The following is a 27,204-nucleotide window of genomic DNA, read 5'->3' on the forward strand; positions in this document are numbered from 1 at the left end:
CGCCGCGGCCTCCCGTGGTAGCCGAGCCCGGGCAGGAGGAGCTGGGGCCTGGGGGGAAGCCAGGGACAGCGGCCGGGGTGGGGGGACACCCCCGTAGCCTGCCGGGGTCGGGGAGAGAGCCTGCCCGCCGCCCCCCGCCCCGTCCGCAGCCCCGTTAGGCAGCCCCGCGCCCGGTGTGGGGACACCCCGACGCCCCCCCCTGCCAGGCCCCTTCCCCGCAGCTGGTGAGAGAGCTTAACACTTGCCCCCTTCCCCACTAACCAGCCAAGGGTGTGCGCAGGCCCCCGGCAGCCAGCCCTAGTAACTATCTAGAAGCAGGTCTGCTCTTTCTCGCTGTGGAACAGAGCCTTCTGGAGCTCCTTCGATACTTGTTACAGGGAGAGGTGTCCTCAGACCCCAGTTCCTGAGGATTGTGAGAATAACCTTTACTGCCGACTCCCTCCTGCTGCTGAGGAAAGTCTTCAAGCGGAGCAGATAGCCCTTCCCCAGATCAGGTAGTAGTGAGTGTTTTTACAGAGGAAATCCTGTATGCCCAGGAGAGGCAGTTGCCAAGACAGAAATAAGTAGGAGCTCCAGATACTTACCTAGTAATTTTAATTATTTACATCTGCTCGGCAGGTGATAGAGCAAAACAAGGGAGAGAAAGCAGAGAGAGATTTAGCTAGTCTTTCCTTTTCCAGTTGCTGTTAACTGGAGATAAAGGTAATTTCCAATACTGATCTCATTTTCCTTCATCCCAAGGAAGATCCCTCATCCCCTAATCCCAAGAGGGTTTTCTTCAAATACCCCGTGCAAGGAGAGAGGACACACCTCCTAGTTACAGGGAGAGGAAAAGGCAGATTTCACTGATAATATCCACTGAGATAGCAAGAATTGTTTTAGAGAAAGAGATTTTTTTTTTCCTTACGGGCAAGGTGTACCTAGAGAAAAGAGATTTCTAGGTAGGCAGATTGGGGAAATTGATTTCTGAAATAATCTGACCATCAGTGAAAAGGCTGTTTCCCGGGGAACACCCCTTTAGTAGTTAGCTGCCAAAAGGGAGAGAGGATCTCCATCCCGGGTTAAAACCAGCAGTTTTAGGGGACTGACAATCCCCTAGCAGATTGTTTTAATACTCAAGATCCTGATTTCATCCACAATCCTTTCGCCCTCGAAATATTTTTTGAAGAAGCCCTTGGAATAGCTGACAGCAACGGTCTGAGTATGGGTGTCAGAGAAGGAGTGTGAAGGGCAGCACCCCAACAACCAGCACTGAAGATAAACCACCTCCCTCCAGAAAATCTTCCAGACAGAGTGAGTGACCACATTATATCACCTCTCTATTCCTAGCTGTCTTCTCTTGCCTTCTGTCCTTGTTTTCTGTGTCTTTTCTTCTCTCACGGTATCTGCATGCTTTTAATCTTTTGGCTCTTTCTGTTTCTGGACCTCTCCCCACCTTCTTTTTCTGTGTGTCTTTCTCAGTCTCATTCATTTAGCTGCCTTATGGAGCTAAATGAATTGACCTGATTCTTTCCCTCACTATTTAGCTTATGGGAGACCTTAGCCCGATATAATTGTAAGAAGCCTCTCTGCCCTTTCCCTTCTACTTTCTTTCCCTGGTTTATTCATCCTAGACTCAGCCTTAATTATCACTGGTGTGAATTAATTTCTGTCATTTAGGGGTCATTGAGAATGATAATAGTGGCCAAAAAGAGCTTGGAGGAGACTGGAGCAGTGATTTGTAGTGCCAGGGTCCAAGGATGCAGCCATGGGGTGGAGTGTCAGTTCTCCATGTGGGTCCTACTATGCTTGTAACTGTGGGAATAAAATCACTGTGCGGTGCAGACCTCGCTGTGCTTGGGGTCTGAACCTACAGATCCCCATGCAAATACCCTGAGATGTGTGTCCTAATGTACCTGAGGGACTGGGGGGTGAATTCTGGAAAGAGTGCCCTTGGGAGTGGGTCCTGTGGTGCTCAGGGGCCTGGGAATGAAAGCTGTGACAGTGCTGGTGGAACCTGCTCTGAAAGCCAAAAGAAGCCGTTCGGTTGCCACCAGTCTTCATCTGTGTTTTATGCTGCATTCAGGGGCTAGGAATGTGAATCCTAGTGCTGGTGCTGCATGAGCCAAGCTGCTGCTTTTTGTAAATGAGGCAGTTAATTCCCAGCCACAAATGAGTATTCTGACACCAGCGTAGTGATTTCCTGAGAAATCAAGTCTGAGGGAGATGTCGTCTCAAATAAAGCCAAAGCAGACTCCAGGAGCAGAAGAATCTCAGATGTCTCACGTGAGGTATTACTGTTTCTAGTGAGATAGCAGTGAGGAAATCCAAGATCAAAGGGCCAGGACAGGGAGCCCTTTTGGACAGCAATGGTTAAACAGGGAGTCCCTGAAGAAGGAACTCCTTGGTGTAATGTGCTTGCAAGATCAGACAAAAGATGCCAAAGTGATTCCCCATTTTGGCAGAGAATTTTGTCAGTTATCCGTGGCTTCAGAAGGTGACTCTTTCTAAGGGAGGGCTGAACCACCAAGCCTACATATGTTCTGGGGGTACTGTTAGATGCCCTCCTACCTGTTGCCCTATAGTTATGCAATCAGCCTGTTTTGAGTAGAGCTGTGTTATCTAGCACAAGGGAAGAGATAACTGAGGCATTTTGGCCTTTGTACATTCAAGGGGATAAACTGACTTTTCGTGCTCATGAGGTTAATTTACCTCACGCTGCCCCCTTCCTCACAGTCATGACTTGACATTTTTCAAGTGCTTTTGCCTCTGATGGATGCCAGGGCACTTTACAGAATATATACACCACACTTAACAAAATTCTGCTCTTCCACAACAATTACCTTTCTGCATATGAAACATCTTTTTTCTTCCATTAATGATAAAGATTCTGTATTTGCTGCCTGAGCTTTAAATGTTCTTTACAGACACAAAAGACTGGAAGTAGTATGCTATAGACTAATGGTTATTTATTTGTTAATTGCTGACAAGGCATTCAGTACTGACTTGGACACCAAATTAAGACAATCTCTGCTCAAAAGATCTCATAATCTAAAACACAGCTATACAAAAGCTGAGACATACTCATAAATTTTAGGGAATAATTTTTTGTGAGCACAGCTTTTCAAAATGATCATGGTATTCACATCAAATGTTTATCACAGGTGAAAATGCAGCTTCCTCTGAGATGGAATACTGCAGCTGCTCTGCACCATTTATTTTATACAAAAGTATCTATGCAAGAAAAAGGGAGAGTGTTATTTGTCTTCATGAAAGTGCAGGGTACTTTATAGACACGCTTAAATGGAAGTGTTATGTCTATAAGAGTTTACATTAAGAATGTTAAACCTGACCACCTAAAATTAGACTTTAAAAACCACATTAATGTACCTTCATAAGTAACCTAATTCTTGTAGATGCCTAGGAACGTAGAGTTGGCTTCAGCATAAGCAATGAAGTCTTCTACATTTGGGGAAAAAGACACTTAGTTGTGTGTATATGGGTTTGTAAATTTAAATCTGGACTTTCATGCTTCCAAAAGTTGACTTTATAAGTTGAAGCAGTCCGAGTGTCCTGTGGGCACTCAGCTCCCCTCTGAGAACTGACAGTGGCATTTCTCAGGTCAAGCCCTTAAGCAAAATGAAACGAGACGGTCTAAAGAGTTATGGGAAAAGGATTATGTTACTGAAAGATCATGAGGTTATAATACTGTTTTAGTCTGTGTTCTATAACTTTTTGGGTTTTATCTTGAAGTGTGGCTTTGTAGGCAAGTTTCTAGGATAGAATAAGGAGTCCAAAAAGTGGGAATAAAAGAAGAAAGCAGTTTGAGGAGTTGGTATATAAGCTTTCAGTCCAAGAGAGGGTTGTGACTACTGTAGTCCTTCTGGTTTGGGTTTTTTTGCGGAGTTTTTTTCCCCCCTCTAAAAATACAGCAGAATGTTGGTGTCTCTGAAGAAATTTATTCTTACCACAGAGGTACAGGTTACAGGTTACCACCTCTTTCCCTAAACTTCAGCTGACCTTCATGTAGTGGGAGATTCCATCTTCATCCCAGTTTGGATCTTTGGCCCTTTCCTTCAAATGTCAGAAGGGAGGAGTGGTTAATGGCAACTGTGATATGGACAGCTGTCCCTCAAGAGCAGGACTGAGCTGATTATCTCATTTTACACAGCTGTCAGACAGGAATTGCATCTCAGTTATTAGCAACCAAAAAATGAAAAATGCTTCTGGACTCATTTTTCCATTTGCTTCTCCCAAGCTTGGGTAGAAGAGTAACCAGTGATTTTAATGCAGAACCTTCTATGTTTTTGTAACACTCCATTTGCAGAATCTGTTTCTGAGCAGTGCTTCAGAACTGAAACTTTGAAGGATACTGTTTTTGGTCTGGGAGGTGTATTAGAGAAGATGAGTGGCCCCTTGATTGATGGGCAGCCTAATGTGATAGCTGGCATGTTTGAACTCTCCAGTTGTGTTAACTCTGAAGCCTAAAGAAAAGCCTTTAATTTGCTGTATTGTTGGCAGTTGCACATGTTATTTTAGCAAGAATATCCAGTTGATGTGTTCAACCTCCAAATGCTTATTGCCTTTATAGGAGGCAGTATTGCTACTTGTTATCTGTTTTGCTGGTTTTGTTTCCTTCTTCCTCCTAAGGGATATATGATGAACATCAAAATCTGTAACATACTTCTGCCCTGAACTCACGTTTTTCACTTTTTAAAGGCTGTCTGTGTATGTGTATTACTGTGAGAGAGCAAGCATGCAGCAGTATGTTTTCGCAATTAATTAATTGCAAATTTTCATCTTAAGTTTGAAGTGCAAATGCAGAATACTGTGAATGTTTCAAAATTTGGAGATCTCACAGCCAACTTTAAGACCAATTTAATGCTATATCATGTGATGCTTTGCCAAGATTTGGACTAGATTGTTGTTTTATCCATCTGTTTTGACCTGACCAGGCTCCCTACTATGAACCTGATACTTCCCTAGGTAGGCAGCACAGATTTAAAGGTAGCCAGCAGAGGTTTTGGTAGTGCCTGACCTTTCCTGAATACCTGGGCTCCATAGCATCATGTGGCACTCCTGTTCCTCTCCTGCACCTTTAAGGCCCAGCATGTTTCCAGCCTGCCTACTTCTTGATTCTCATTTCCTCCTACACCCACTCCTCCTCTCAGTTGTTCCTGCTCCTTGCATCTCTTCTCTCTTTTGGTCCCTTTGGCATTCTGTCCTATGGTCCTAGAAGCCTAAACGCTGCTTTTCTCTTCATCAAGGAAGCATCCCTCATCTTCTCACTAAGATTCTTCACTGGCAGGAGTCTTTTACTGCATCTCACAGGCTCTGGTCTTGCTTCTACACTAGCTTTTTTACTTGTTCCTGGTTGCCTTTTGTTAGATTATATGCCTGTGGACATGTAGGATTTTTTGTCTGAGGTTATCTCAAGAAACTTCTTTTTTTATTCGCTGAAAATAAGCAGTTCTGCTTGCCTGGGGAATGGCACTTGGTCTCCATAGTCCGACTCAATTTCATTCTCCCACCCTCCCTTCTCTTCTGGCCCCTCTCCTTCCTCAGGAATAGCTATATTTTGGTTAGTTAGAATAAAAGCTCCTTCTGTTACATTCTCTGGTTTCCTCTAGCAGTTGAGGATCTTGGTTTTCAGAGCTGGGCTGAGCATTTTGTGCAAGGCCCAGTACCTCATTCCTCATCTTTCTGGAGCTGGTCAGTTTATTTGATGTGAAATCAAGAACTAAGGGAATGTGTGTTCTTTTTTTGGCCTTTTTTATGTATAAGAGAGACTGAGTAATGAGGGACAGGGTGCGATGATGAGTGAGAGCTTTTATACCTCGAGGAAAAAAATATTTGCTTTTTTGCTTTTTACCATTAGCAATTCAAATTTTGTTTATGCTCTCTGCTCTGTGAAGACTGTGGCTGATTATAGCAGAAATCTGTAATTACTGTTAAAAGTTCAAATCTGAATAATTGAGAAAGAATCTGAACACTTTGTGGTCACAAATTAAAAGACCAAAGTTCCTGAATTCTCAGTTTCCCCTAAAAAAACTATTGTTAAGTAAAACCAAGACAAATTCTCCCTCCCCATCAGGAACTTGCAGAGAAAAATAAACAAGCTGGTAAAATAGTTATATCTGAAATTCTTTTTATCTCTACCTGAACAAAGCAGACAAGGTTTGACTGTAGAGAACTGGTCTGGGTTTTGGGAGAGCAACGTTCTCTGCAAAGTTCTGCTGTTCCTTTGCTGGCTGACCTTGGGCTGCATGCTTCTCCATGCATGGCTTCCCATTTATCCTGGAATAGGTTATTGATCCTTTATAAGGGTTCCAAAGTATAAGGATGAAAACCACTTTCTAATGGCTTTCTGCTCTTGCTGCTGATTGCCTTAATTACAATGTGATATTGAACTTAAAACCTCTATATGCCCTTTTTTTGGCATTGGGAAACAGTAGAAGCCCCAATGCGTTTTTGTTTCATTGAAGGACCAGTCACTCCAAAATTGAAAGATTCTGTATGATTTTGTGCATTCTAGAACTGTTTTATAAGGTGACTTCAGTGTAGATATTCACACTCCCTTGAAGCTTCTCCTGAGATCTCTAATGACCTTTTCTTGGCCAAGTCTCAGGGCCTCTATTCCATCTTCATCCTTCTTGGCTTCCCTGCTGTTTTTGACACTTGATCATGCCCAATCTTGAAATCTTGTCCTCCCCTGACTTTTGTGACAGTATTTTCCTGGTTTCCCTCCTGACTATTCCAGTCATTCATTCAGTAGCCTCTGCACTAAGCTGTTTACTTCCCTCCATATTTTTTTTTTCACAACTTAGACACAATGACCCACTTCTAGTATCCTCTCTTTGCTTTTCTTTACCTCCTTCATGCCAGGGATATTGAATGATGCAGCCTTGCATACTACCTTAACATATTTTTTAATTAATTGCTGCAAGTTTAAGACCCCTGAGGCCAGTGTGGAACTTGAGAAAGCTCCTTTGAGATTTGCCTTTGTTTCCTGCCTTCCTCTGCTGCAAGATTCCGCAGTTGGGCCTATAACATGTTCTTGCTTTGAACATACAGTGTAGGACTCATATTCCTGTTCATGGCCTGAATCTTTTGCTGCTTCTTTGGGTCTCTTTGGGAACCCTTGTGCTTCCTCCTTCATTTCCCATCTCTGTTAGTGTGAGCTGTTCTTGCTGGCCTCTGAGAACCGAGTTACCTTCTCGTCTTGTTAGCATCACAGTTGCTGAGGCTGTCCTCCTGGCATGTTTTCTCAACACGTTGCCATCTCCTCCTTGACAAGCCTGTGCTTTGGCTATCATCCACCACATAAGGTTCCAGCTTGTTGTGCTCACTCTAAGGGGCCTTCACATTTCTGTTTCTCCCCTATCTGTCGCTGTCCCTTACTGCATTGTCCTTTGCTGTCCCAGCAACACAAGCATGACATTGTGCTTTTCCATTTTTTGCATGAACATCTCTTTGCATTCTTCCTCAGCTGACTCATACCTCGATACACACAGGAATATTGCCAGCCAATAGAGGCCAGACATACTGGAAAGTACTTATTTCATAGAACCCTAGAATCATTAAGGTTGGAAAAGGCCTCTAAGATCATTGGGTCCCACTGTTAATTGCATATTTGCAATTAGCAATTTGCAGATATGCAAATAGCCATTATTTGCATTTTTGAAAATTATTCAAAGGTCTAACTGATACTCAAATGTACTCGTCTTACTGTATGTACCCCACTCTCCCTGGCTTCTTTTGTAAAGAAGCATGATTGCAAAAGCAATAAAGAGCAAAAAAATAAAGACTGTTATAAACAAAGAGACACAACATCTTGAAGACTGGAATGTTCAAGGTTAGAGCAGAATAATATTTACTTGCAGCTGCAAGGTGACAACTGTGGCAAGCATGTGTGTGGAAGAAAGGGACTTCTTTCAGTGTCTGTAAGGAGATGAACATAAGATTTAGTTTCTGGATGATACACAAAATGGAGCATTTAGTGAGTAGGATGCCAAGCAGCAGTACTAGTGTTTTAAGTAAAAAGAAACCATTAATTGTGTGTCTTCTGTGGTAGTGTGGTTCTGAATCCTCTTGAATTTCAAGAGTGGTACAAATCTTTTCGAGTTGTGAGCCAGGCAGGGATTGTCAGGTGTTTTGTCTACTGGAAGAGAGTTCTGTCAGTTTGAGAATAACAGCTAACAGAATAGTAAAAAGGAATTATGTTAAAACAGTGGTTGAGACTTAATTTATGAGCCTCACACAGGATTATTTGATTCTTCTGATCATTCTCCAACTTCAATTTCAGCTGTGCTTTGCTCTCAGATTCCTTTTTAACAGGCTTCTCTGCAGTGCTTTGGTAATCTCAACCCTGGGAGCATGTGCTCTGTGTACATTTTGGGCACGTGGTGTTCAACTAATCTGCACTTGATACCGATTTCCTTTTTTCCTATGAATTCAGTACAGAGTTCTTGCAACTGCTTGATACCCGTTTCCACGAGTAGGTTGTGGTTTGTTTCAGCAACTGTTGCAGAGTTCATATTGACTATTTTGTTTTCAGTGGTTCAGCCTTTGGTGAACAAGTTCTGACCACTTGCAGTCAGATTTTCATTTTCCCTGTGTGTGGCTGATGTTCCTTTCTCTACCATAGAAGCCTTTCACTATTGCTGTCATTAAAATGCAAGGCTAAGAGTAATTTTTCACTGAGAGACCCATTTTTTAATGTGAATAAGAATACAGTTTTCATTTATAAGCATGTTACATTCTTTTAACCTGTGTCTCTGTATATGTCTGCAATGCTGTGCAGATCTTCTGAGCAAGATAGTGCACATGCTGATCTACTTCTGATGTTGTCTCTAATTTCAAAAACCATCTGGTATTAAATCAGTGTTTACATATCCTCTGCTGCAGGTTTGTTACTGGATGTGATTCTGATAGGCAGGTAAAATTGAAATCTTTCAGCTTGGGGCCTCTCAAAAGGCTGGGGGAAATACCTGCTCTTACCTATCATTTCTCTACCGCAGACTTCCCAGTTTCCCAGGGAAAATTTCATTTCAGATATGTGCTCATAAACTTGACTTATTCCAAAACCAGTTCCCTCTACTTTTCTCAGTGTAAGAGTAATTGTTCTGTTAATACTCTTAAAGCAAATGTCAGAGATTTCTCTCCTGCCTTGGCATATGCTTGGAATTACAGCTGCTACTTCCATCGGTGAAATATTGCGTATGGTACCGAGGGTGGAGGGATGCTGCAGAGACACTTCTGCTGGGGTGATGTATTTTCATTGCACTTCTTCAAAGTGCTTGGTTTACTTTTTACTTCAAATCTGTTATTGGGAGGGTTGTCATGGGACATTTGGCTTATTATTAGAATAAATCTTTTCTAGTAGTCTTATTACAAAGGAAATAATTTCCAGCTCAAAAGTATTTTATGTACACCAGTATTCTCAGTATCATTTACTGTTTCTTTTGACAGGTGTTACGCATTCCCCACTTTACCTGACACAGCATCATAAATAAACAAACTGGTCCTAACTTTGAGCACATATTTTTAGACTGTCTTAGGAGTGTCTGCAATGTTTGTGTAGTATTTCTCAATGCTTTTTTTCCCTGTATGTTTATATAGCAGACAACCAAAACATTTGATTAGTTTGTCTTATTAAAATCTGGCAAGGCCCTAGCTATGCTCAATCTTAGCCTGTTATGCCCATAAAGATACTGCTTCTCTTGACATGAGCATATTTCAGGCTTTGGCTATAATGCCATCTGTTGATAAGTTTAAATAAGCAGGTCAGGTTTTGTAAACTATACCATTTGTCAGTTTCAAACAAAACTAGGACATAATTGCCTTTGGAATTGAATCCTGATGCACTTCCAACATGAGGGTTTGGATGACTTTATAGTTCTCACAAGACTTCATGTTTCATTAGTACCAAAAATGCCTGCAGAGTCAGTGCTGTTCATTTACTAAATTCAAAATACAAATTTATAGCCTGCTTGTGTACCTTTCACAAAATGGAGGGAATTGAAAGGTCCTATGATAAATGTGCTATCATGATACTTATCTAATCTGTAATGACAGTGAAAACAAATTTTTCTTTTTATTTTTGAGACTTAATATGAACCTTATTTTGTTGAGATTTCTATTCATTAAAGAAAAATCATGTCTGTATAACAGTTTAATTACAACAAAACAATTAGTCGAGCAATTTATATTAAGCTATACATGGCCTAAAAGTTTTCATCTTCCTCGAACTGGTAATTTTCAGTACCATCTGAGTGTTTTGTGTGACTTGGAGCAGATTTTCCATTCAGGATTCCACTGTCCCAGTACTGCCTGTGTTCCATGAAGCAGCACCCTGAGCATTCAGAGCTGTGCAGTCTTGCACCCGCAGTAGTTCTGAGCAGGGCTGTGCAGTCAGAACCCGACGCGTGGACAGGTGCACGCTGTGACACTCACAGGCACGCCGTGTGCTCCTAGGTGACAGTGGCTTCCTTTGGTTGGATCCCTTTTCCTTTTGTGGCTCGTGACTAGTGAGAACCATGTGCCTCCTGTTACCATATCTGCAAGCCTGTAATTGGGAAAACATTTTTTGGCTTGTTCTACTGCTCCCCTAAAAGGGAAGCGTGGTTCTAGGGTATGAGAATTTCTCTTACCTCCTTGCCCCCAGGGATGGATTTTCCTCCTTTCATAGGGCACTGAAGGCAGAAGGCTTCTGTCAAACTGCAATGCCTTTCTTTTGTCAGTAACATGACACCTGTCATTCCTTCCAGGTTAAGTTTCATTTTATGAACAATACCCACCAGCCTCTCTTCCTTCACTTGATTCCAGAAATATAAACATTTCCTGAAGGCTTCTCACAAGGAGTTACCAAAACGATGGATAGCAATTTCAGTCTGGGCAGATAATCAGTATCCTCTTTTCTTATTTCTTACATGAAACAAGTATTTCTGTGAGAATGTTTGCTTAGAGAATATCGGATTTTTAAGTGTTGTATTCCCGCCATCTTAGTTCACACCACCTTCTTTATGAGGGAAAGCACATATCTTAAAACGGCAAATTTCTCTTCCTTCTAGATTCAGCTAAATTGATTATTTTCCCCTTCTTGTACTGGATGAGGACACAGAGTTTTTTGAGTGTGTAATTTACACAAGTCCATTAGAACTGCCTTTTCTTCACCAAAGTAGAGGATCTTAATTTCTTCATGCATGTTTTACTTTTACTCCTCACAATGTGACATTATTTCAGAAAGGTTGTAGTCAAATAGTCCTTTTTTTGACAGTTTTTAAATCTGCTAAATACCTTAGAAACCAGGGGTATCTCTGAGTATATTAGATGGATATTGTTAGTTAGATCACTGGATCTGTGTTTCAGGCACTGAAATTCCAGTGGTCACCTATTCATAGGTGCTCTGCAGCAATGTCTGTCATTGCTTGGTAGTCTGTCTGAGTTTTTTCTCTCAAAATTCACGTTGAGAAACTTGAGTCTCCTTTAAATCTTTTTGTCATAGTGTTTTGTTGGATCAAAATACTAGCAAATAAAGCAACAGTGAAAGTAAACACAGAAAAATGTAAATGTACAGATTTATTCTAGAATAGGCATCTTCTGTAGGCAGTGCACTGCATTGTATGGCTCCCCATTTGAGTCCCAACTGATTCTGCCTGACCAGCCCTTGAATCCAGCCTTAGAGAATGCTTCAGGCTATAAATGTCTAATGTCTGTGCTCAGTGGGACCCTTAGTGTGTTGTTCCCCACATTTCATGTGTTTTTCTGTCCTGATGGGCAAGTAGCAGTGATCCTGGATAAGATCTGACTGGCTTAGAGTGAGCATTTGCAGAGTAGCAAAGTACAGATTTCTTCAGCACTGCTAAGGGATGGCCCTTACTGTCCCATCAACAGGAGCCTGGCTTGCATTTGCAGCAGGAGCTTCCACTTGCTACTTGCAAAGATTCAAAGTAAGGCAGCAGTTTTCCCAGAAAGCTGTAGGTCTAGTCTGAAGTGAATTAGTGGTTATTAAAAGGTATTCAATGCAGGAATTTTCTTTAACACATTTTTCTTACGCGTTGGCCGGATTCTTTTCTGTTTAACTGTAGTTCAGGATCCATGCTTGGCTCGACTTTTTGCATCTCTCTGACCTGACTTGGGATTGTACTGTAACTGTTTAGTGCTTGAGAAATGAAGACTCTGCTGTCGCCTTCCAGCTGTTGATGGTGGTTATGACCTTGGCTGCTCTAACCTTGCTTTTTAAATTCAGCCAAATACATAAACAGATAGCATTTACCTTAGTAAAGTGGGACATTGTGAATTCTGGTCTTCGACTTTCTTTTTACTTCTTGAAAATTAATTCTGACTTGCTAATGTGGTAGGATTTTTAAAGAACCCTTGATTTCAGTTCCATGTGCTTATTAGTTATTACTGGTTTTTTCTTTGTTTGAGTGGGATCATAAGAGAAGAGTTCAAAAGATTTGCCAGGCAATAAGCTGGGAAAGTAAATTGGAAGAATGATCAGCTGCTCTGGTTTGGCTGCAGTCTTGTTTTATCATGCCATTTAGTAGTGTCAAGCTGATGCACCAAATACTTGGGTCAGGTGAATGAGAAATGCAACATAAATTAACAGTAATGCTTACTGCATAGCAAATATTCTTTTAAATAATTTAGTAGCCAATTACACTAAATTATTGTTGCCCTGAAAGTGTTCTGGAATTGCCACCTTACGTAGTGTTTGACTATGCTCAATTATTACAGATCCCATATTGTCAGCAAATCCAGTAACATGATCAAGTGCAAACTTGGAAAAAAAGGTCTTATTCCACGGCTTTGAAATTTCCCATGTGATTGCTGTTTGGTCTGACTCTTTGCTTTCTGCCCTAAATTACTGTCTAGTGTATATCTTCTTATCTTCTGAAAAAGCTGCTGTGTTTTACTGAAAAGTGTGTTATTTGGGGTTTTTTGGGGGGTTTTTGTGGTTTTGGGGTTTTTTTGTGGGTTTTTTTTTTTTTTTAAGATTTTTGGATTTTGTTTTCCTGTCAAAGATTTTTATAAACTAAGGAATGAAAATACTAAATTTCTTAGTGTGGGTGTAATCTGACCCAATTCTAATTTTGCTTGTCTCCCTGACGAGTGTATTTTATACAAATGCACAAAAGCTTGTGTATTTGATGATGGGGATGTTGCATATCAGCCTTACATTTTACTGCATAGCCAATCATCCCAGATGCTCTACTGACATAACCTGGGCAAACCTGAAGCTCTGTGAAAACAACAGTGCTTTCTTCTGTTTCTTGAATTTCTGGTGTTTCAAATTGGTATCTTAATCTGCCGTATGCTTTAATAACCTAATTTTCTTGATTTCTCTGCTTGTCTTTAAAAAGCAAAAAGGGGGGAGGAGGTGGAACTGATAAATTTGTGTTTATTTTACTTTGGAGTTGTATTGTTAATGCAACTAATATTTCATAATGATTTAACAAGAAGCAGTTATTTTTTTTCTGCTTGCACCATAGAACTTAAAATTTATATGAGACACTTACAAAATGAAGCATTCAACATAACATTTAGTTCATGTTTGTTTTCTTCCAGGTGGGGTACTACTTTTAATGAGGGCTTTACCTGTGAAGTTACCATGTAAATGTAGCTGTGTTTTGATTGGTCTGTCTGTCCCAACTGCATAAAAATATATTGTTGCTTTTCCCTTGTATTATTCACAAAAGAATAGTCCTGCTATTTTTTTTAAATTTATGTAAATTTCAAATGTTTGATACTAGATTAAATCGGTCAAAACGAGTTATTCAATAACACTCAACTTGAGGGGCTGGATAGTGGAAAGCCTTTTGCAGCTTGGGTCAATTAGCTGTGCAGCAGGTAGTAATGCCTGTCCCAAGTGAGAGTGTGGCAGATGAGTGGATGGGTAAGTTGGTAGCTGGTGGGCTTTTCCTTTCCTCCCCAGACATAAAAATGTTTCCACTCGCCATAGAGGCTGTGGTGCTGCAATTGTGCTTCTCAGTCTGGGTGCCTAAGAGTGAGTGATGGTGTTAGCTGTGCAATTAGGACGTGTTTCCTGAGGCCAGGGCTCTGAAGCCACTGCCTGTGGGGGCTGAGGGATGGATTTTGCTGGTGTATTGTGTAGGTGTTTGAGCCCTAAGAGGTGTGGTGAGCACATGCATGGAAATGAAAGGTTGAGCGCATATGAATGCGTTGGAGTGTGGACTTCATTGCTTTGGTGCTGTGAGAGCTCTGGAGTGCAGAAGTGAAAGGTAGAATGCATATGGGTGTGGGGGAAGAACGGGTAGCTTCAGTGTCAAAATGCTGGGTGCATCTGTCTCTGGATCTGTGCATCCACACTGTGTTATTGTCAAATGCCTATTTTTAGAATGAGTATCTAATTGGTATTCATGCAGATGGGTGTCTCCCTGTCTCATCTGATCCACTCATCTGAGTGATGCACTCAGTGGGAGGTGTCTGCTGACGAATCTTCCCTAAGCAGAGTGTGTTCGTGTCAGTCTCTTCTCTCTTACATGTATGCAAGTGTTTAATTTGCTATACAGACATAAGTGTGTTTGTGTGTTTGCCTTGTCTATGCTCCAGCATGCTCAAAGAAAGTACCATTTAATCTTCTGGAATGACTAATTTCAGAAATGAAAGGTATAGAATTTGCATGCCTTCAAGACATGTTTCTTCTCTTTATGCAAAGAGCAGTGCAAGTTATGGCCTTGGAAACTTAGCTCCGTCAATTCAGACTTCAGGGGATTGCTCCCAGTATAGTAATGCAGCCAGTTGTGAGTAGGAATGACAGACTTTCTGCTGCCTGTCTACTGCAACAGACTACGGAAAACTTAGTGTGCTAAGTGCAAGTTCATACAAGTTCATGCTGCAAAATGTTTTCTTCTTATGAAATAATTTGTGTACAACTGCTAGCCAGGTGTGGTTTATTTTTCTGAGGGGAAGTATATAATGTTTATGGGAGAAAACATTCTGAGTCTCTTCCTGCAGCAAACTTGTGTGATTTCAGACAAGTAAGTTTTTTCTGTGTCTCAGAATTGGAGAAAACACTTGCCTGCTATAGTGTGAATTAAGCAGGATTTAAATATATATCTATATATTTTTTTAGGAAAAACTGGTTATGGCAGGCAAAGCTTTAACTATTATGAGCTTAATATAGTCTGTTCCAACTTGACATGGTAGATGTAATTATCTATATATAGTATTATGCATGATCTTGGTGTTTTAAAATGAGATATGTAATCCTAGCTCTAAGGAATAGGATTCATTATAATGTCACCTAATGCAAGGCTAGGCCTCAGAGAGAAATTAATTTCGCCTCAAATTAAGATAGTCCTGACTTTGCAGATGATCTAATTAAATTGTGGTTTGTGTATGGCATGAATGAATATTCCCTTTTAGCTATGATTTTCCTCTTACCTGACACCGTATACCTACTGGATCACACGTAATCTTGGTGAAGAGTACCAAGGTTATATGGATTATGTAGTAAAGGAGTGAATGTGATATACCTGCTGAAAGGGCTCTGCTTCCCTTAAACAGAGCTTGGCTTTTTACCTGGGAGCAGTGCCCTGGGGTAAGCCTGCCCTAGCAATGCTACCATCAGTGTGGAAAAGCACTGTCCCAGCTGCCCTCAGTACGGATGGTCCTCCCTGAGGCACAGTCATGGGCCTCTTGGAGTGGTGCTGGCTAGCTGTGAGTAAGATAAATAAAGTAGGATGATCTTCATACAGGTATTTCTGATAGCAGGAGAAGAAGGCAAATGGATGTTTCTGTTCTTAGGCTTCCCCTTGTTTGTGTCTCAAGGGTTTCCTTTCCTCTCCTTTCTCGTCACAGATATTCCTGCTTCGAGCAGCATGGCCTCTGATCTGGAAAGCAGCCTCACTTCCATAGACTGGCTCCCACAGCTTACTTTAAGGGCTACTATTGAAAAATTAGGGGGTTCCTCACAAGCAGGACCTCCAGGGTCTGCCCGAAAGTGTCCCCCAGGCTCACCAACAGATCCCAATGCCACACTGAGTAAGGATGAGGCAGCAGTGCACCAAGATGGGAAGCCACGTTACAGCTATGCCACTTTGATCACATATGCCATCAACTCATCACCTGCCAAGAAGATGACGCTTAGTGAGATCTACCGTTGGATCTGCGACAACTTTCCCTACTACAAAAATGCTGGTATTGGTTGGAAGGTGAGGCCTTGCATCACTGAAGTACCCTTTTTTACCTAATTATAAGGCTTACTTTCTTAATTCTATGCAGAATAGCTTCACTGATTAAAATAAGACTGATGTAAAACTAAGTTGACCAACTGGAGAAAATGCAGAGTCAGCAGTCCCATTTTCTCTGAGAATTTTGTTGAACATATGTGGTGGTCCTCTAAGAAGGAGTGCACACAAAACCCACCACCACCAACCAAGGAAAACAAAAAAAAATCCCCCACAAAGCACGCATCACTACCATCCTCTGCATCACACTGATGCTATTTTCATTGCACCTTCCATAGGTGTAGAGGTGGTTCAGCCCCATATTAACTGTCTTAATCCGTCCCTTTCCACAGCTTCTGTTCTGCCCCATTCCAGCGATATGTAGTGAGCTTTGGCTTGTAGGTACCATCCTATTTTCTCTGCTCCAGCACATACTCAGAAGACTGTATGTTTTTGTTGTAGCACTTACCTGTATCTCTTACTCTCTCATCAGAACTCTATTCGTCATAACCTCTCTCTGAATAAATGTTTTCGAAAGGTGCCTCGACCAAGAGATGATCCTGGGAAGGTAAGAAATCTGCATGCTCCTGGGCAAGCAATTTAAAACTGCAGGGAAATAAGCTGGGGTTGCCCTTTCTAACTCATGGTTGGAATTTGAAACCCTAAGTGTAGGCAAAAATGGAAGCAGTAGTAAGATTTACTGCAGTCCTTTGGCTACAGAAGCATTTACTTAAAGGGAACCTGTAAAGGAACTTTAAGGGTTTTAGTAATTATTTTTCTTATCTGTGGTCTTCAGTTGACTTTAAAGATACTGGCAGAAGTCAAAAGTGTTATTGAATGTACTTTATTAATTTTGTTTCTTTTTCTTCTTTATCTTTGTGTGCAAAATGTGAGCATAGTCCAACTTGTTCTGCTATGAGAGAGCATAGCGGCTGCTGGTGAACAGTAGGACTGTGATGTGACATCATGGATTTCATGGAGGCAGGATCCACGGAAATGAGAGCAGAATTGCTGCCTATATAGATTGCAAAGTATTTGGTATTGGAAAAATGTGTCATCATCACATAGTTTAAATCTGTAGAAATTATTTACGAGTAAAACTCAAGAATTCAGGAATATGTTGGCTAACTAAGGAAAGCTGTGATAGTACACATAGATTGTAAAGGGGAATTGCTAGCAAAACCAAGACTTGGCATCTTGGCATGCAGATATTATTGTCTGAAAAAACCCACAACCAAACAAGCAGGAGGAGATGGTAGGGGTACAAAGCCGTGTATTTAGACACAAGGATTGTCTCTTCCCCCTCATCCTAAAGTTGCAAGAAAGGGCAATTTGCTCAGGCCTTTATTTCAGGTTATATTTAAAGGACTGTGTGGTGCTCAGTTGGCACCTATAAGTGGAAATAGTAGATCTTTGAGGATCACAGCTCAAAAATACCATTAATTATGTACCTTATTCCAGGAAATCCTGAGTGACTTAAGGGTATATGTTTGCAGGTGTTCATTGGCATGTTGGGCTGGGTTTATAATGAAAACTTGTGCTTGATGCTTATTCAGATTATTCAGATCTTGATGGGAGGTTAAAACAAGCTCAATCCACTTTAGAGTTCTTTTTATACTTAGTCAGAAGACAACACTCATAATTATACGCTGTTTTATATTGAAAGGGAGGTCTAGGGGTTGACATGTACCTCTGTCCTCTCCCAGACAGGAACAATAACATTAAGCTGATGAGATCTGTCAAATTTTTAATATCTCCAGGGATAGAGATAGCAAAACTGGGCATTTGTTCTATTTCTGCACCACCATGATTGTGAAGAAAGTTTTGTTTATATCTGACTGTACTTTCCCTTGCTGTAACTTGTATTTTTTGTCTCTTCTTGTGCTGTACATTTTTGAGAAGAATTTGATTTTATCTTTTATAATGTGCTTCCACAGTTGAAGGCAGTGGTTTGATCCCCTTAGCTTTTTCTTGTCCAAGCTAAACAGACCTCTCTGTACATAATTTGTTTTAGTTCTTAACAGTGATTTATTTCTTAGCCATCACGGGTCCTCTGTGGATGCTTGAAGTGTAGTCTCACAATCATGAAAAAAGAACAATCCTTCTGGCTGTCTCTGCCAAATACCAGCGTTGAGTTGGTTCTCATGAGTTAATCATAAATTCAGATTGTGAGGAAGCCACTGAAAGGAGTGTGCAGGCCCAAAAGAGTTCACTCAGCTTGGATCAAACCATCCTTTTGTGTCCTGTCTCAAGAGTGATGGAAAGTAGAGGATTCTGCCTTCCACCAGTAGCATTGTTCCTCATAGTTCAATGCAACCCAGTGCAAGAAAGGAATCTCATGGCAACACCCGAGTCTCGGTTGTGTGAGGTTCTAGAGGATGGTCCTTGTGGTCCTAATGTTTAGTTGGTGCTACATTTCTTGAGTCAGCAGCCCCCTACTTCAGGAAGCTCTGTGATTTCATCATTCATTCACCCATGGGTTTTCTTTCCAGGGCTCTTACTGGACAATAGATACATGTCCAGATATATCTCGCAAGAGGCGGCATCCTCCAGATGATGACGTGAGTGTTTTTCTTTCCACACAGCATGGCGTGGGCTGGGAATTCCCTTCTAGCACCAGACCATGATAATGTTTTGGGGTCAGGGTGTATAGATGGGCAGACAAAGGCCAGGACTGAACTAGTATGTATGTCCTGTTGATTGCCTGTTGTTACAGCTATTCAGTAGCAAAGTTAATCTTGTCTGAAGTCCTTTATCCTGACTTTTCAGTGACTAAGGCCCAGTCCTCCTCTTTTTTAAGCCATGAACTTCTACAGCGGGGGAGCTGGCTTCCCATCTGCAGTTTCACTTCTCCATCTGTTTTTGATTTCTGCTCCTTTCCTTCTCTCTCTCTTCCCCATCCACAGATACCACAAGACTCCCCAGAGCAAGAGGCAAGTAAAAGCCCCCGAGGGGCTGTTCCAGTCAGCACAGAAGCCTCTTTGCCACCTGAGGCCACCCCTCAGATGTCGATCCAGAGTACCACCCCCATTGCTAACTACAGTCAGGTGAGCTGTGGGGAAAAGGATAGAAGTGGGAGGAAAAGGAGAGTAGGAGGGGTGCATGAATGGAAAAGTGAAGTGGTGAGGAGAGGGAATTGTGAAAATTGTGATATGGAGGCAAAAATAAAAAGAAGGGAAGGAGCTGAAATTGCAGAGATAGAAAATAAAGAGGAAGTGAATTTCAGCAAAGGGTTGAATGGGGATAAGGGTAAAGGTAGAATGGTATTAACTGAAGAAAAGGCTGGAGCCATTGTGCTGTGGTTGGTGTTCCTCAAGAAAATGGCGCTTGGGAAGATTTGTTGGAAGATGAGCTAAGTGATATGGAATATCAGTGCATATTCTATGTGTATCTAGTCTGATCTCTGCCTCAAGCTGCCAATCCTAGTACAGACTGAAGGCCTTTTTTCTGCCTCCCTTAGCAGGGTGCAGGGCCTGTGGATGTTGCCTCTACTGTAGCAGGGGGGCAGGGCCGTGAAGGGGCCGATGTGCCACCTCCGCTGTACAGTGCCAACCATGACTTCAAGTTCTCCTACTCCGAGATCAACTTCCAGGACCTTAGCTGGTCCTTCCGAAATCTCTACAAATCCATGCTGGAGAAATCATCTTCCTCTCAGCACGGTGAGTAACTACATGCGTCATGTGGGGTGGGCAGGTATCTGCCCACACAGTCTTGTCCATTTGGCATCTCTCAGATCTTTCCTCGTTTAGGAGCCTGTGCAAACAGACTTTCCTTCTTTGGCATGCTGTAATTACTTCTGCCAGGAGCTGATAAGAAATCTGCACGTCCTTTTATGCATTGCTCCCCCTAGTTCTCTCAGAATAAAAAAGCACAATGATTTAAAAATGCCTTGTGTTGATACAAATGCAAATACTAAAATGGCAGAAGCTGGGAAAAATGAAGTCCTGAAGAAAAGCATGTCAGAGAAATATTCACAGTCTGTCAGGCCAGAAACCGTAAGAGGGAGGGGATTGTTGCATCTGGAGTTTCTCAGAAGGAGAGTGGAAAATCATCATTGCTCAGATCTGTGAAAAGTAGGATTGTACAAGGCCTTGGAGAATTGAGCTTTGTGGATTTAGAGCAGAGAAGAGAGGGCCTCCAACTGCATTCATATCTTGCATTTCTGGGAGTGAATAAGCAGCCAGAAGAGGGCAGAATCACTTCAGGGATGAGATGTCCATGGAAAATACTTCAGAAAAACTTAAAGCTCTTTCTGCCTTTAAACACTATTCTAAATATTAATCTGGTGTAAAAAGGGTTATGTTGTTACATGAGCTTTTTGCCTGTGCTATCAGCCATCACACAGTGCAGGCAAAGTTTGTCACTCCAAAAAGGGCCTCCTGAACTTGAAGCTTCAGTGAAATAAAAATGTATATACTTTCACTGCTTTCATGATGCTGGCACTCCTAGTAGGAGACTGTTGTGTGAGGTGTTGTAGTATGAGCAAGCTAGAAAAATGTAGAGAAGAACCTTGGCTTGGTGTGTTCCTCTGATTTTACAAACTTAGCAGCTGCTGGTTTTTTCCCTCCAAGTTGTAGGCTGCATGACAGTGTAGGAAAACTTGCAGTTTTTGAAAAAAATTTGTTGGCAACTTTTGAGTCAGGATGGCAGTATTCACCCTTTTGCCCTAGGACAGTAGTAGGATACTCAAAGGGTTGATGTTGAATCTCGTGAAAATGTGAGGCTTGCTTGCAGATGGTCAAGTAAAGGTACTCAAAGGAAGAAGCGAGTAGCTCAGGTTAATGGCATGCAGTGCCCCTGACTGGTTTTCCACAGAGGTTCCCCAGTGTATGGGGAGAATGGACAGGGGAAGCGGATTTAAGAGATATGCTGAGCTCCTGGTGTTGGGGAAGGGTGGAAAATACCTGATGCTCTCACGTGTAGAGGTTGCCTGAAATACAGGATAGAAATGACACACCCAGTGAGTCAGGAGGAATGAAAGTAATAAAGGAGCCCTGGTATGTGCATTGTGCTCTTTGTACAAAAGCAGAGTCTTTTATGACCTCTTATGATCAATGTGAGAAAAATTGTGAAGATTCCTGACCAAGCTGCTTGTAAGAAGGGAACTGAAGGGAGTCTTTGGAAACAAGCGCTGAATAAATGTTTTTGAAAGGTGTCTCAACCAAGTCAGATGCATTAAACTATCAATTTCGTAAATGTTGTACTGTTTAAGTATGCTTAATGGTCATTTATAGGAATACAACATGTGCTTGACATTTCAGGAGAGGTTGGGTTACTTTGGTAAGTCTAGGAAAAAATCGAGGGAGGAACCTAAGTGCCTAACGCTGTACTAAAATCCTTGTGGGTCTTTGTTGTAGAGCGTTATGTTTTGTGTCTGGAGCACGGTAAGGGCGTAACTGCACAGGTGATGGTTGCTGGCAGCCTGTAGAGGGCACTCCTAAAGCTTCATGAATAGCGGGATGAGCAGTGTGAAATTGGAGCTGGATAATGTAAGCAAAGGTCTGATCCAGGCCCTCTTAAAGCTCCTTCCTCTTTCATTTACTCGGCAGGTTTCTCTTCACTCCTTGGTGACATGCAGCCCTCCAACCACAATTACTACATGTACCAGCAGCAGCAGCAGCAAGGCCCCTCCTCAGTGGGTGCTGCTCCCCCACTCCACACTCCAACCCCAGAGGGTTGCCCATCCCAAGGAGGGAAGCAGCAGGGTGGTGAAGGTTATGGCCCTCCGCCAGTGATGTCCATGCACCCGCCCCCGATGCAGCATGGAGGTTACCACCAGCATCAACAGCATCACCCACACTCCCACCCACAGCAGCAGCCACACCAGCAGCAGCAGCAGTCACAGGCTTCAATCAACAACGCTGGCTTTGGTGAGTCAGGGGTGATGGAAAGCACGGGTGGGGAAGAGGGAGCAGTGAGGAGCCCCCAGACAGAAATTCCACAAGTGAGCGTTCCCTAAGTAGTGCCTACTTGTGTGTAGAAAATGGGGGAAAGTCAGATAGGCTTGAAATCTGAGAAGGAAATTGCCTTCTTACCTGGAGAATGGAGGATATATCATCCTGGGTTTGGGATTCTGTTAAGGGATGTAGCATAAAATCAGGGCCTTAGTGAAAAAGAAGATACCGCCCCTGGTTTTCAAGGGAGAAAGGATTTCTAGCTGCTGTAGCATCTGGCTCTTTGGTGAAGAGGGGCCAATCTTTATAGGGGTGGAGAGGAAGGGTGATCTGTGTTGTATTAATCTTGTCCCTGTTTCATTCCAGCGTTTCCCCCTGATTGGTGCTCCAACATTGATTCCCTGAAGGAAAGCTTCAAGATGGTAAACCGGCTGAACTGGTCTAGCATTGAGCACTCCCAATTCTCAGGTCAGTGTTGGCCTAGTGACTAAGGCTAGTGACTCAGTGACTAGGGCTGTAGTCTAGAACATGCAAGTGCTGTGCAGGGATCTATTTTTCAGTGTAACTGTGGCAAGTGCCTGGATTTCTCAGTGATTCACCTAATTTTTAAAAAGAGGTGTCCTATTTCGTGGGTTCTGTTAAAGATCCTGAAGTGCTTGAATGAACACTGCAGGATTTGGAGCAGGGAGAATTAAGTCATGAAAGGATGTCAGAAAGCTAACTGAGCTTTTTCCTTCCAACTCTTCCTTGCCCTACCTGAGTCAGTGTGACAGTATCTTAGATGTGGAGCTCTTCAGGAGTGTGGTGACAGATTTGAAACAATGAAGTTTGGTTTGTGAGGAGGAGGTAGGATTTAGGGACAGAAGACAAATTCTTTGCAGGGAAGATCACAGTGTGACTGCTGTCTTTGACACTCTCCTCTGTCCCCTGCAGAGCTCATGGAGAGTTTGCGCCAGGCTGAGCGGAAGAACTGGACGCTGGATCAACACCATATTGCCAACCTCTGTGACTCCCTCAATCACTTCCTTACCCAGACTGGTCAGCTCCCTCATCTGGTTGGCCCACAGCAGCCCCCTCGAATCTCTGATTCTTGTGCCCTGAACAGTGGCAAACAGGAGCAATCCATGAACCAAGGTAATTAGGAGGAGACTAAAATGACATGCAAATGAAGGCCCAATTCTGTGAGTATCCTAAATTACTTGCAGCCTTACCAGGCAATGCAGCACTGAGCAGCTCAGAGCTGTTCATAGGAACTTAGCCTTCTCTGGCTTTAAAGAACTGGGATGTCTGATGCCCGTGGTCTGGACAGACTGCTGTTACGTGATGCATGCTATTGACAGGCAACCTCCAGGCAGGAATATATTTAAAAGGCAAACCTGGAAGAGGAGAAGAGGTGTTTTTTTAGGTGACAAACAAAGAGGAATGGCAAGATAGAGAGTTTGCTATTCCAGATGGCAGGAACAGTAAAAGAAAAAGCTCTTGCACCCTTGTTGGAGAAATACTGTACAGAGGAGAAGGGGATACATTCTGAGGAGGGGATATGGTGGTCCTGATAGAACTGTAATGGTGTGTGTAATCTAGTACTGAACTAAGTGGATGATATTGAGCCAGCTTGTGGTGTTTCTGGATGAAAATTTTCTTCTCTTACAATAATATAGAAACTCCTGCTGGTTTCAAGAACAAGATCCCTGACCAAGCTATAGCTTGGAGTTAGGACTCAACAGCTGAACCTCTCCTCAGTATCCTGTGGGTCTGAGTGAGTTGCTCTGTGGCTGAGCTGCCCCCCAGTCAGGGCCAAGACTTCTGACCTGAACATTAACACTTGGTTTTTTGTTTTCTTAATTCATTTCCTTTCACAGTGAACTCCTATGGTCAGCCCCAGCCTCCCCATCTCTTCTCCGGGCCATCTCCTATGTACCAGATTTCTACCCAGGACTCTCCGGGATATAATCGCCCAGGTAAGGGGTGATGTTAAGGCATATTACACCAATGAATATTGAAGAACTGATTCCCAACCCCTTGGTGCATTTCTCCCAAAGCACTTAGTAATCAAATGGAGCACTGTGGGTAGAGAGGGAGCATGGACTGCAAGGGACCCTCCATTCAGGGCTGTGTTATAGCTCTGGGAAGGTTTAGGATTTCAAAGGCCGGATTTCTTTCACTTCACATAAGCAGTCTTCTAGCTTAGCCTTACCCTCAGTTAGTTGTTCAAAGACAGCTAGCTGTACATGAGAAGCTTCTGTTGATGAAGTCATTGGTGCTCTATCAGCAGTCAGCTATGAGGTAAGTAAAGGAGGCTGAAACGTAACTTCTGTAGAAGCTGCTGTGGAGAATTTCACAGCAGAACATTCCCACACACTGGTAGATGCTGACAGAGATTAATGCCTGTAGTGTTCTTGCTTGTTAGACTGTTGGAAAGGAGAAGGCCCAAATCACTTTTGATTTCTTTTGCCCAAGGACCCACTGTGAAGAAACATGTTGTTTTAGAATTTAACTCTCCTCTTTCCTTTTTCTTCTTTTTTCTTGTTTTTGGCTCAGCTCATCATCTGGTCCCTCGGCCTCCAGGGCCTCCTCCAGGCGCCAATGAGGAAATCCCCGATGATTTCGACTGGGACTTAATCACCTAGCGAGTTACAGACTTGATAGCCCGTCCTTTTCGAAGGACGTGGGAGGGGAGGGGGACATGGGGTCAATGGTGTCAGCACCACCCTCCCCAGCCTCCCTGCCTTGCCTGTATATAGATATATATTCTCTATCTCCGCCAGAGAAGCCACCGCAAGATGCTGCCGAAGATAATCCTTCCTTGCGTCCTGTTTTATCTTCTTTTCTTCTTTTGTTTATTATTATTATTGTTATTATTATTATTACCAATAATTGAGCACAGCCCTCCCCCTCCTCCGGTGGCCTCAGACGCATCGGATCGGCTCTTTCATGTTGCGCAGTGCCCTGTGGAGGGTGGGAAGATGGGTCCTTGGTGCCATGAAAAGACCTTGGAAGGCTGAATCCTCGAGTGCATCTTTCTCTGCCTCCGTTATTTTGCGTTTAACAATCCCTCTTTCCCTTCAAGGTGGCCGGTGAATCTGTCGTATTGGCTACTGGAGTGAGAGAGCCTAGTGGACCCTGGGAGCCTGTAGTTATGTTGTTTCGTAAATGTTGTAAAGGTCAGGGGGCTGAAGGGACACTGGAGGGGTGATCTTAGCTCTGTGAACTTTGTTGCACCAGCAGGAACAGCAAGAAAATAAGTGGTGTTCCCAAGTACAAAGAGAGGGTAATCCCTGAGGTAGGGAGAGCTGAGCTGAGCTGGGAGGGCAGACCTGAGTTTGGAGAAAGGAGAATGTAGCAGATACGGTGTTTCAGCAGAGAAGTTGGGTTTCAGAATGTGGTCCCATCTGTGAAGACAGAGATTTTGAGGGAATCCTGACCCATTTCCTACACTGCCTTTTGCAGTCTCTAGGTGAAGCCTACATACCCATCAGGTAAAAGAAGCAGTCAGGGGTGTCACATGTGATTCAGCAAATTCTGTTCCCCAGAGCTTTTCATTTCACCCCACACCCTTTCAAGCCTTTTTTCAAAATATGTAGTGAGGCTCTCCCTTTTATATGCAAATTTGGAAGTTTTCTCTCATCAGTATTTGTCCAATTGTTGTTTGATCCTCCACCCCTCCTATTTCTTTGGAGGCTGTCCTTGCCTGTGGCTGAGAGTGCCAGCAACAGGAGTCTGGCTTTGTAGGTGCACATCCTCCGTCAGTGGTTCCCACTTGGTGAATGGGCTTGTGGTGGGCAGAGTGGGGCTGAACTAGGGGGCTGCTGGCCAAGGGCTGAACCCTGTGATCAGGGACTGAGAGGCCCCTGCAAGCAGTTTTTGTAAGAGGGGCATTAGGGGAGAGGGTGAAGCAGGGCAGGGTTTTGAACTGACCAACCAAAGAGTGTAGTATGAAAGGGAGGAAGGTGTCTTGGACCCCTTGCAGTTCAGCTGGGGAGATGATGTAACCTAGTGTAAATCCTGAAGGATGAGCTTTGTCAGCATGTGCAAATCAGGAAGGTGGGAAAGATGCAGGAATGGGAGTGAGCATTTAGGTGCTTCCTCCCCAAAGTTGTGTCCTGTGTTCCCCTTCTTTTCTCGTATGGCTCCGTTCTGTCAAATCTCTTGTTTCTTCTTAATATTTTATAAAGCCTCCCCCCAGCCCTTATTCCCTATTTACCAGTGAAGGGAACAAATGTGGAAATAGACTATCATGGCTTCTTGACAGACCTGGAGCACAGGAGTAAAGTAATAACCTCTCTTCTGACTGCAGGAAGGTGGGGAACTAGCACTGCTTTTTAAATTTGCTGTAGGGATAAACCAATTGGAAATTGGATTGTTGTCAGGGAAGCAGGGTCTCATTACATTGGAAGGGGGGAACAGCACTTTTTTTTTTTTTCCTTTTTTTTTGGGATTTTTTGTTGGTTTTTTTTTTTTTTTTTGTTTTGGATTTTTTTTTGTTTTGTTTAAGTGTGAGTTTGGGGGGGAGTTCGTCGTTGAGCATTTCCAAGAGAAATGAGGAATCCCAGACAGCTTCAACATGGAGTCAGCTGTTATCTCTGCTGCCTCAGGATGGGAATGATACAGCTTTGGAAGCAAGTGTGATAGGTTTCTGTGGAAAGTGGCACCGGTGACAACGAGAGACAACTTATGGCAGGTGCCAGTTAGTGTTTTGCAGTGGACATTTCTGAGAGCCGGCCCTGTGGAAGTCTGAAAACACCACCGGAAGCAAACCAAACCAAGATGGCTCCTTCTGCGTATCCAAGTGCTCCTCATTTGCATATTTGCCTCATTTGCGTATTAAGTTGTGCCTCATTTGCATATGTAAATACATGCCGGTCAGTGTGCAAATTAGCCTCGTTCCTCTGCCCCTGAAATCAATGTGTGTTGTTAGTGCGTGGTAAGACATCGATGGGTGGGTGTGGAGCTCTGCGGGTGCGCTGGCACCGGCCTGCAGGCAGGGCAGGGGGGCCAGCCTGGCCCACAGAGGGGTCTTGCAGGCCCCTCCAGCCTAATGTGGCCCCCAGTGCTTTGTGTCAGTGGTCAGGGAGAGAGGGGCGTGGTCTCACGAGTTTATTTTTGTGCATGCTTTCTTAATAAAAAGAAAAAGTGAA

The 27,204-nt window shown here is 42.9% G+C and overlaps 1 protein-coding gene across 2 annotated transcripts; it reads left to right on the plus strand.

Moving 5' to 3' along the window:
- FOXJ2 (forkhead box J2) lies at positions 1–27,204 on the plus strand. 2 transcript variants are annotated; one of them, XM_054269937.1, is made up of 11 exons: positions 1–1,293; positions 15,808–16,160; positions 16,669–16,743; positions 18,668–18,736; positions 19,082–19,222; positions 19,639–19,834; positions 21,725–22,045; positions 22,436–22,537; positions 23,003–23,203; positions 23,929–24,027; positions 24,608–27,204. In XM_054269937.1, exons 2-11 carry the CDS (start codon positions 15,828–15,830, stop codon positions 24,694–24,696), a joined length of 1,626 nt encoding a protein of 541 aa, XP_054125912.1. In that variant the 5' UTR covers positions 1–1,293; positions 15,808–15,827; the 3' UTR covers positions 24,697–27,204. The 2 variants fall into 2 exon arrangements, with proteins under 2 accessions (XP_054125912.1, XP_054125911.1); XM_054269936.1 differs by having other exon boundaries at positions 2–1,293; positions 19,636–19,834.

Source organism: Melozone crissalis, unplaced genomic scaffold (assembly GCF_028551555.1).
Source record: "Melozone crissalis strain CALT ecotype California unplaced genomic scaffold, PUWL_Pcris_2 ptg000008l_1, whole genome shotgun sequence".
Classification (NCBI taxonomy): Eukaryota; Metazoa; Chordata; class Aves; order Passeriformes; family Passerellidae; genus Melozone; species Melozone crissalis.

Excerpts from the sequence above, each read along its gene's own strand:
- FOXJ2 (XM_054269936.1), top strand. The coding sequence starts at position 15,828 with ATGGCCTCTGATCTGGAAAGCAGCCTCACTTCCATAGACTGGCTCCCA. Across the intron at positions 16,161-16,668 it reads ATGCTGGTATTGGTTGGAAG|AACTCTATTCGTCATAACCT; the intron begins GTGAGGCCTTGC and ends CTCTCTCATCAG. Across the intron at positions 22,538-23,002 it reads TGAGCACTCCCAATTCTCAG|AGCTCATGGAGAGTTTGCGC; the intron begins GTCAGTGTTGGC and ends TGTCCCCTGCAG.